The sequence below is a fragment of the Gossypium hirsutum genome, chromosome D08, assembly GCF_007990345.1.
Source record: "Gossypium hirsutum isolate 1008001.06 chromosome D08, Gossypium_hirsutum_v2.1, whole genome shotgun sequence".
NCBI classification, from domain to species: domain Eukaryota; kingdom Viridiplantae; phylum Streptophyta; class Magnoliopsida; order Malvales; family Malvaceae; genus Gossypium; species Gossypium hirsutum.
In genome coordinates this window covers 44,283,194-44,293,789 of record NC_053444.1, presented here as the reverse complement: position 1 = coordinate 44,293,789, position 10,596 = coordinate 44,283,194, and the positions used below count along the sequence as shown (strand labels likewise).

General features: G+C 37.8%; 1 protein-coding gene across 3 annotated transcripts; it reads left to right on the top strand.

The window, feature by feature from the left end:
- Positions 1–1,822: 1,822 nt before the first annotated feature.
- Positions 1,823–9,514, top strand: LOC107955217 (aluminum-activated malate transporter 9). Of its 3 annotated transcripts, none has more exons than XM_041099084.1 (7): positions 1,823–2,435; positions 2,525–2,665; positions 2,793–3,062; positions 3,161–3,300; positions 3,394–3,540; positions 3,633–4,084; positions 9,135–9,514. In XM_041099084.1, the coding sequence occupies exons 1-7, from the start codon at positions 2,144–2,146 to the stop codon at positions 9,286–9,288; spliced, it is 1,596 nt and encodes a 531-aa protein (XP_040955018.1). In that variant the 5' UTR covers positions 1,823–2,143; the 3' UTR covers positions 9,289–9,514. The 3 variants fall into 3 exon arrangements, with proteins under 3 accessions (XP_040955018.1, XP_040955017.1, XP_040955019.1); XM_041099083.1 differs by lacking the exon at positions 9,135–9,514 and adding an exon at positions 8,662–8,993 and having other exon boundaries at positions 3,633–4,138; XM_041099085.1 differs by lacking the exon at positions 9,135–9,514 and having other exon boundaries at positions 1,923–2,435; positions 2,525–2,596; positions 3,633–4,470.
- The last annotated feature ends 1,082 nt before the right edge of the window (positions 9,515–10,596 follow it).

Below are 10,596 nucleotides of genomic sequence, written 5' to 3'. Positions count from 1 at the left end.
AAATTATAAAATATTATTAAATAAAGAAATTAAAAAAGAGGGCAAAGGAAGCCTAAATGACCGCCGAAATACTTCTTCAATAGTTGAACCTCCGAAAGAGACTTCCTTTAATAGACGCGTGCCATTTTTGCGTTAATTTGTTTTTTATTATATATAATTACAGATATATGAATGCGGAGAGAGCCGGAGGTGAGAAGATTTTTTCGAATAGAACTAATGATGTTGGTGGTTAAAATGTTTTTTGTTTTAAGTGTGATTTGAGTTTAAGTCGTTGTAGTTATATTGTTGGTAGAGTTTTGTTTTTTTCCTGTTAATTCATAAGAAAAGCTGATTTTATATTTTATATAATATTTATTATTATTTTAATAATTTTACAGTTAAATTTTATTTTATTTTCATATATATTATGCATGTCAAGTTTAACATAAATTAATTTTTTTAAATATTTATTTTATGTACAAAACTTTCAACCATTAAATATATATTAATATAGACAATATTTTAAATCCATATAATAGAAATATTGAATCGATTAAAAATTTTACATACATAACAAACATAAATATTTTTATAAATACAACAGTTGAATTATTAAAATATTAATAATATACAAAATTACAAAAAAAATATAAAACAACTTTTATATTATGTTTATATTATATGTAAGTAAATCTCTCCCTATAAAAATATATGATATATTCTAATTTTAAAAAGTTGGCTTAAAAAGCAATGCGATTAAATTTTAAAATAGTTATAATTCATCACCTATTAAGTGACTGTAATGGTTAGTTAAACTTCTACTAAGATGTATGATGTACAGTAACTTTGAGATTAAAATATTTCATTCATTTATATTTGAATGCATTAAAAAGTGTTTAATTTTAATTAAGAGTCGAAAATAAATTATAAATAATTAAATAGTAGATAAAAAAGAATATGTTTGCAGAAATTTTAATTTGCGAATTCTAATAAATGTTTTAACGAGTACCAAATAAAAACCACCCAATCAATCAAGTTTAATTGTAATTTCGATAAACAATTTAAAAAAAAAAGCATTTGGGAAATTAGCAACACCTATGGTGGGAAATCAAATGGGTGAAATAGTGGTGATTGGTGTTTCCAAGTTTCAGAGTATAAATAAAAGGTGAGATTTAAGTTTGCATTGTTCGATCACTGTAGTTGACAGTGGAATATATTCCTCATCTCAAATTCACATTTTGAGTACAGATAGTACCTTGCTCAATTCGTTCGTTTATGGAGAATAACTTTATTATCAGTTAATCAGAAGTCATAAGATTTATGTTTATTCACGTAACGGTATAGCTCTTCATAATGCATTGTCACTGCAAATAAGTAATCAATCCATTCAAGCTACTTTTCTTCAAAGAAAGTATTAGCTGCAATAGAAGCAACCCTACGAGGCAAGGAAAACAACTGTAAAAGAACAATACGTGGCTTAGCGAATACATTCTGAGATATAATAAAGTATATATTACGTAGTCAGATACGAAAAAAAAGAAAGAATATTATAGTGATATGCTTAAATCACAATAGCAGATGATGGACTGGTGCACACATCTCAACAGTCTTATTCAAGGTATAATAAATTCTGTAATGGAGAAAAGTGAGGCCTTTCTGTTAGCTTTTGTTTAAAATACCCACCAAAATATGCTCTCTTCTTCTAAATAATATCCATAAATTTGCTTATTCTGGAATCATTTGAGAAGACCCTTCGCTTGAAATTTCTTTATTGGCAACCAGATGACAATGATTATAGTGGGTTAAATACCAAAATGAATCAAGCAACCATGAAATGTAAGATTAATCTTAGAAGAGAATAAAGAAAAAAAAAATTCTATCTATAGAAGAAAAATTACCCATTTTCGATTCTAATTCTCCATCATTGCAACATTATTGAGGTTAAGCATCTTTATCCAGAGTTTTTAGCTCCATCTACTCTTCTATTACTATTATACCGTATGATTCCCTTTTCTACATTTTATATCCTGAGTTGGACTCCCTTTAAAAACCTATCATCCCATCCATACACAAATCCATGTGCCTGTAATTCCCAATTTTCTTGGAAAGTAATACTGAACCATTGAGGGCAGGGTTGAGAGAAGTTATATAAATTCAGTGGGGAATGAATGGGAAAAAGGGCAGCGTGGAGATCGATATTCCACCACCTAATAAAGCCAAGCAACCGGAAGATGGCAACAAATCAGGCTTTCAGGGCTTTCCTTGCAAAGCTTGGATATGGAGTGCTTGGGAATTTTGCAAAGACGACGTTGATAGGGTAATATTCTCGTTTAAAGTAGGATTGGCTGTTCTACTTGTTTCATTGCTCATACTTCTACGAGGAGCTTATGAAATTTTTGGTACAAACATCATTTGGTCAATCATCACTGTTGCCATCATGTTTGAATATACAGTTGGTACGTATGTATGTTAATGCAAGACTTAATTTCATGATGAATGAAAATGAGAGGAAATGTATTTTCTTACTGTTGTGAATTTTGTGAAGGGGAAACTTTTAATCGAGGATTCAACCGAGCACTTGGAAGCTTGCTTGCTGCAATATTGGCTATTGCAGTTGGTGAGTTAGCTCAACTTACAGGCCGAATTGCTGAGCCGATAATAATCGGACTTAGCATCTTCCTTATTGGTATATCCTCTAGGCAGTCCAAACTATACGAAATAGACCTTTCCTTTTTATCCATGTACTATTAAAATGAAGGAAAAAGAAAAATCCACGTACTAATTAAAGTGCTGTTTTTGGACATTATGAGCAGGGGCTATTACTTCATTCGTGAAACTATGGCCACCGCTTGCACCTTATGAACATGGTTTCCGGATCATAATCTTCACCTATTGCTTCATAATAGTCTCTGGATATCGAATGGGGAACCCGATCAGAACTTCCATGGATAGGCTGTACTCTATTGCCATTGGAGGTTTTGTGGCAGCTTTCGTGAACGTACTTGTATTTCCTATGTGGGCTGGGGAGCAATTACACGAAGAGCTAGTCAACAGCTTTAACTCATTGGCTGACTCACTTGAAGGTAATTAGCAAATTTGGAAAATCTCTCCCATCCCTTTAAGGAGAAGACTTGAATTGGTCATTAGCCTTGGTGAAAGTTAAAATTGCTAAAACTTTCAGAATGTGTGAAGAAATATTTAGAAGATGAGGAGCTAAATCAAGCTGAATTTTCTGAGAAAGTAATGGATGAGTTCCCAGACGAACCTGCCTACAGAAAATGCCGAACCACATTAAACTCTTCTGCCAAATTGGAGTCCTTGGTAATCTAATTTACTCTGTCTACATTGCATAAATTCTCCTTCGTTTTTCCCTTGACAGTGGTTGATATAATTCTGACTGGTTTCAATCATTAGGCTGACGCATCAAAATGGGAGCCCCCACATGGCCGGTTCCGAAACTTCTTCTATCCATGGTCAGAGTATGTCAAAGTTGGGGCAGTTCTTCGATACTGTGCTTATGAGGTTATGGCACTACATGGAGTTCTTCACTCTGAGATTCAGGTATTTCCCCCTCTTCTCATAATAAGAACTAACCTGCAGGAAAGAATTTCCAAATTCTGGATGGAATTATTATTCTGTTCCTTGGTTTTCAGGCGCCTTACAACCTCCGAATCGCATTCCAGTCAGAGATCCAGGATGCAGCAAACCAGGCAGCAGAGCTAGTGAGAAGCTTGGGCAAGGATATTTGGAACATGAAGCGAAGCCTCAAAACCTCCCTGTTAAACAGGGTTCACAGCTCAACCGAGCGACTCCAGCGTGTCATAGATATGCATTCATACCTGCTCACCCCTCATTATGACCTTCCTGATAACTCTTCTAACCCAGTTCCAAAGCTTTCTCATGTTCTACCAACAACCCCGTACGACTTCCTAGACCAGGACGATGATGTTTGCAGCACAAACCATGAAAAAAGCTCAAATCACTTGACACAAAACTTGACAGAGTCGTACTATGAGATGATGAGGAAACAATCACGAAGGCTGAATTCTTGGCCCTCTAGCGAGGTGGATCCTTTCGAAAAGGGAGGGGGTTTTAGAATAGGCATTTTTGTTAAGTTTAGTTCCCATGCAAAGGTGGCCATGCACGACATGCAAAGGTGGTCAAGCTTCTGGAATCGCAGCAAGCAGTGGAGCCATGGTGTGCAGCAACTGAAGTTTGAAGCTGTCAATCTATTTGCTGTTTTAGTTCCATTTCGTTTGTTTTTGTAATCTAGTTCATGTTGAACTAAGTAGGTAAATGTTTTGATATTGATTGACTGAAAAGTCAGCAATGCAAGTTGTACAAGCTAATCTTGTAAGTTTCAATGCAAATTAGTGGAGTTAGGTAGTTGATTAGGTGATTACTTGTTTGATTTACTAGTTGACTGATATATGTAATAGCTTAATGCCTTGTTGAAGTGTTAATGAAAGTTATCAGCTCATTTTCATTCAATCTTTTCTCTCTTTTTCTGTTTTTCACTTGCTAGCTTCATCTTTCTGTTGTTGCTTCCGAGTTTGCTTCTTCACCAAGCCTCGAGGCTTACTACTCAAGCAAGGCTAGAAACAGCTTGCTGCTGCCTCTTGCACCAACAATTGGTATCGAGAGCTCTTGTCTTAGTGGACCTGTTGCTTCAAAACAAAGAACTTGATGGCTTCTTCAGGATTTTCACCAGCAGCCCCACCAGTCTTCAATGGAGAAGGCTTTCACATATGGCTGGTCAAGATGAAGACTTACCTACAGGCCTTCGATCTGTGGGAAGTTGTCAACACAGATACTGAGCCAGCACCACTGAGGGCTAATCCCACAGTAGCTCAGATTAGGCAACATGCTGATGAGAGGACCAAAAGGCACAAAGCCATGTCCTGCATCCAGAACTGTGTGTCAGATGTCATCTTCACCAGAATCGTGGCCTGTGAGACTCCAAAACAGGCCTGGGATAAGCTCAAGGAGGAGTTTCAAGGCACTGAGAGAACAAGGCAACAGCAGCTGCTAAACTTGAGAAGGGATTTCGAGAATTTGAAGATGAAGGAAGAAGAAACAGTGAAGCAGTACTCAGATAGAATTATGGCAGTGGTTAACAGCATAAGGCTCCTTGGTGAGCACTTTGATGAGGCAAGAATTGTGGAGAAAGTCCTCTCCACTTTGCCTGAGAGATATGAGGCCAAGATATCCTCTCTAGAGGACTCAAGAGACCTTGCTAGCATCTCTTTGACTGAGCTAATCAACACCTTTTATGCTCAGGAACAAAGAAGAGCTAGCAGAGCTGAAGATCACCAAGAAGGTGCATTTCAAGCCAAGGCCAGAGAAACCTCGAGCACTAATGCTCAAAGAGGCAAAAGGCCCTGGAAAAACAGGCCTAAGCCTGATGCTGCAAGGAGCAATGACCAGCCCTGCAGATATTGCAAGAAGCCTGGCCATCCAGAAGACAGATGCTGGTTTAGGCCAGATGCAGTATGCCAACACTGCAAGAAGAAGGGCCATGTTGAAAGGGTCTGCAAAAACAGAAGTAAGCCAAGGCAGAATCAATTTCAGCAGTCAAAGGTTGAAGCTCGAGTAGCTGAGGACAGTAGTGACCAAGAAGAACAGGTCTTTGCTGTTTCCTGTGTAGCTTCTGAGAAGAAATGCTCTAAAAGCTGGTTGCTAGACAGTGGTTGCACTAACCACATGTCACCAGATGCCTCCTTGTTTAAAACCTTGGACAAAAGTTATAAAACCAAGGTCAAGGTTGGAAATGGTCAGTTTATAAGGGCTGAAGGAAGAGGAGAAGTGCTGATATGTACTCCCACAGGCAACAAGATCATTCCAAATGTGCTGTTGGTACCACAGATTGACAGAAACCTTCTCAGCATAGCTCAACTGCTCGAGAAAGGTTATTCTGTTGTGTTCAAGGATAAACAATGCCATATTACTGATCCAAGTGGATCAAGCCTTATGACAGTCACAATGACTGATAAATGCTTTGAGGTTCACTGGGCAAATGACTCAAACTCAGCATACACAGCCTCTGTTGAAGACTCCAAGCTTTGGCATCAAAGGCTTGGACATGCCAACTTCAGATCAATGGCTCGACTGGCCAAAGAGGGCTTGGCAGAGAACTTCATCAGCTCAGTGGAGCATGATGATGTGTGTGAAGTTTGCCAAATGGGGAAACAGGCAAGACTGCCATTTCCTACAAATTCAACCTGGAGAGCTACTGAAAGACTGCAGCTGGTGCACTCTGATGTATGTGGCCCGATGAGGACTGAATCACTCAGCAAAAACAGGTATTTCATCCTCTTTATTGATGACCTTACAAGGTTTTGCTGGATTTTCTTTTTAAAACACAAGTCTGAGGTAGCTCAAGTGTTTGTGAAGTTTAAAAATGCTGTAGAAACAGAAACAGGTTACAAGTTGAAATCGATAAGGACTGATAATGGCACTGAGTACACTTCAGCTCAGTTTCAAGCCATTTGCAATGATGCTGGTATCAAACATCAGCTTACAAATGTCTACACACCTCAGCAGAATGGGGTAGCTGAAAGAAAGAATAGAAGTCTGATGGATATGGCCAGATGTCTGCTGTTTGAGAAGAAACTGCCCAAGACCATGTGGGCTGAGGCAGTAAACACTGCTGTTTACCTTCAGAACAGGCTTCCTACTAAAGCTCTTGCATCCGAGACACCTTTCGAGGCTTGGTCTGGTTTCAAACCTTCCCTGGCACATCTGAAGGTGTTTGGTTGCCTGTGTTATGCACAAATACCAGCAGCAAAGAGAGACAAGCTCTCTAAAAGGGCTCAACCAGGTGTTCTAGTAGGCTACAGCTCAGTCAAGAAGGGCTACAGGGTTCTGGATCCCTTGATAAACAAAGTCCAAGTGAGCAGAGATGTCATCTTTGATGAAAAAGCCTACTGGAATTGGGATAAAAATGAGCCAGAAGCAGTTTCAGAAAACCTAGTGCCTAATCAAGCTGAACTTGAGCAGCTAGAACCTGAAATGGATGTTGATGATGTGCCTGTGAGAGGCACAAGACCCCTAGATGATATTTATGAAAGGGCACAGGTTGCAATAGCAGAACCTAGCAGTTTTGAAGAGGCTGAGGCAGATGAAGGCTGGAAACTAGCTATGGTCAATGAAATCAACATGATTGAAAAGAACCAGACATGGGAGCTTGTTGATAAACCTGCTGGAAAGAAGACCATTGGAGTAAAATGGGTCTATCGAGTAAAACAGAATGCAGATGGCAGTCTGAACAAGCTAAAAGCCAGGCTTGTTGTCAAAGGATTTAGCCAAAGGTATGGTCTGGACTATCTGGAGACATTTGCACCAGTAGCCAGGCTTGACACAGTTAGAATGATAGTTGCCTTGGCTGCTCAACATCAGTGGACCATTCATCAGCTTGATGTTAAGTCTGCATTTCTCAATGGCTTCCTGGAAGAAGAGATCTACATCGAGCAGCCTCAAGGATTTGTGATCACTGGCAAAGAACACATGGTGTACAGACTGAAAAAGGCTTTATATGGCCTGAAACAGGCTCCTCGAGCCTGGTATGCTCGAATTGACTCTTACTTGCTCAGTTTGGAATTTGAGAGAAGTCCCAGTGAACCAACACTGTATGTGAAGAAGAACCAAGCTCAAACTCAGCTTATTCTGTCACTCTATGTTGATGATCTACTGATAACTGGAGGAGATGGAAGAATGCTGGAAGATTTCAAAAGAAGAATGATGGAAATGTTTGAAATGTCTGATTTAGGCAGAATGAACTACTTCCTTGGAATGGAAGTGAACCAAACAGAAAAGGGAATCTTTCTTTGTCAGAGTTCTTTTACTATGAAGATCCTGGACAAGTTCTCTATGAAGAACTGCAAGCCAACAAGCACACCAATGGCTGTTGGAGTGAAGCTTTCAAGGCAAGGAAGTGGTGAACCAATTTGTGAGACCATGTACAAGAGTCTCATTGGTAGTCTGTTGTATTTGACTGCCACAAGGCCCGATATCATGTTTGCTGTTAGTATGCTATCAAGATACATGAATTGCTGCAATGATCAGCACTTTCGAGCAGCTAAAAGAGTGCTGAGATACATCAAAGGCACCATTGGTCATGGTGTATTGTTCAAAAGGGCTGAAAACATGAAGCTAATAGGCTATGTTGATAGTGACTGGGCTGGATCAAGTGATGACATGAGAAGCACATCCGGATATGCATTCAGTCTTGGCTCAGGCATGTTTTGCTGGAGTTCTAAGAAACAAAGTCTGGTGGCACAATCAACAGCAGAAGCTGAATATGTTGCTGCTGCATCTGCTGTGAACCAAGCCATATGGCTTAGAAAAATCTTGACTGATTTAAACCAAAACCAAAAGGAGGCAACAGAGATTTATTGTGACAACAAATCTGCTGTTGCAATTGCAAAAAATCCCATTTTTCATGGCAGAACCAAGCACTTCAATATTAAGTTGCATGTTATAAGGGAGATGGAACAAGCTCATGAAATCGAGCTGATTCATTGCAACTCAGAAGTGCAAATTGCTGATATCTTCACAAAGGCACTCAATGTGTCTAAATTTGTTAAATTCAAAAGGGAATTAGGTGTTACTAGCATGGAAACTAAGGAGGAGTGTTAAGTTTAGTTCCCATGCAAAGGTGGCCATGCACGACATGCAAAGGTGGTCAAGCTTCTGGAATCGCAGCAAGCAGTGGAGCCATGGTGTGCAGCAACTGAAGTTTGAAGCTGTCAATCTATTTGCTGTTTTAGTTCCATTTCGTTTGTTTTTGTAATCTAGTTCATGTTGAACTAAGTAGGTAAATGTTTTGATATTGATTGACTGAAAAGTCAGCAATGCAAGTTGTACAAGCTAATCTTGTAAGTTTCAATGCAAATTAGTGGAGTTAGGTAGTTGATTAGGTGATTACTTGTTTGATTTACTAGTTGACTGATATATGTAATAGCTTAATGCCTTGTTGAAGTGTTAATGAAAGTTATCAGCTCATTTTCATTCAATCTTTTCTCTCTTTTTCTGTTTTTCACTTGCTAGCTTCATCTTTCTGTTGTTGCTTCCGAGTTTGCTTCTTCACCAAGCCTCGAGGCTTACTACTCAAGCAAGGCTAGAAACAGCTTGCTGCTGCCTCTTGCACCAACAATTTTGCCCCAGATGAGAGCAGTGAAGAGCACCGCAGCATTATCACTTACCACCTTTACTTCGTTGCTCATTGAATTTGTAGTTAGGCTTGATCACCTGGTGGAAGCAGTTGATGAACTTTCAAAGATGGCAAAGTTCAAGCATGAGGATCTATAGAGGGGGAATCTAAACATGTATGCAGAACTCAACTTTCTCTTACCACACCATGCATGAATATACCATTCCAAACGAGGAGAAGAGGGAGAAACTACAGGCAACAAGTTAGAGATGACAGCCTTCAGTTTGTAATTACAATGTATGGTGGTAAATGAAAACCAAGTGCTGATAGCCTTCAGTTGCAAGAATCTATAAAGATGCTCTGGACAAAGTCCTAGAACATTTAGAGATGACAGGCAACAAGAAATACTATAATAGATTTAGTTGAACAAAAAAAAAACCATAAACCCTTCGTTAATTTTATTTAATAAATCCACGCTAATCAAGGTCAAAATATGATTAAAAAGAATTGATTTAGTGTTTGAAAATATATGATATTAAGTTACATATTTTTATTGGAGGCTTAAAAGTGATTTTTTAAGATCATCTTAATATAATTTAAACACTAAATGATAATAGACAAAACAAGTTTTTTCCCAATTAAATTCTTCTATTAGTCTCTCTACTATGTATAAGTTTTGGGTTTAGTCCCTACACTTTAATTTAGTGAATTTTAGTCCTTTTACTTTTCAAATTTTAAAATTATAATCCTAACCAAATGATAATTATTAACTCATAATCATTGTACTTCAGTGTGTAATGCCATGTCAACTTACTATTTTTACATATTACTAACAAAAATGCCAGTAAATTGATTTAATGGTTATTGTTTGTGTTAAGACTAAAATTTAAATTTTGAAAAGTATAGGGACTAAGAATGATCCTGTTGGAGAGCATGGACTAAATTGACAACTTTACACATTGTATAGGACTAGAAGCAAGATTTAATCAAATGTATTTAATTACTATCGTTTGGATTAAGACTGAAATTTCAAAATTCAGAAAGTACTAATTTGAAGAGTACAAGGACTAAAATTGACCAAATTGAATTACATGGATTAAATCCACAACTTATACAAAATACAATGAATAGTAGTATTTGACCTTTTCCCATATCTTTTAGACGAGGGACCAATTGTCTAATTGCTGGATTTAAGAAACTAACAATAAACTAAGGAATAGAAATCTTTATCCCCATTGAGGTGCCCCGCCTTCCTGTCCCATTTAACGACATCTTGACTACAACACCCCATACCTGACACAGTCGCTAGGTTCGAGCTATGGGATGCCATATTTATTGTTGGAGCAACTATGATCAAATAAAATTCAATTTAATTATGAATACATACTAATTATTATATTACGCATATAAAATATATTATACAATCATTTTTGGGTCTTATATGAGCTTACGAAAGCTGTTAAGTT

What these genes read in the sequence shown, in the direction of transcription:
- LOC107955217 (XM_041099083.1), top strand. Translation starts at nt 2,144, where the DNA reads ATGAATGGGAAAAAGGGCAGCGTGGAGATCGATATTCCACCACCTAAT. An exon ending in ACTTAGCATCTTCCTTATTG is followed by an intron (nt 2,666 to 2,792) that starts GTATATCCTCTA and finishes CATTATGAGCAG; the next exon opens with GGGCTATTACTTCATTCGTG. An exon ending in TTCTTCACTCTGAGATTCAG is followed by an intron (nt 3,541 to 3,632) that starts GTATTTCCCCCT and finishes CTTGGTTTTCAG; the next exon opens with GCGCCTTACAACCTCCGAAT.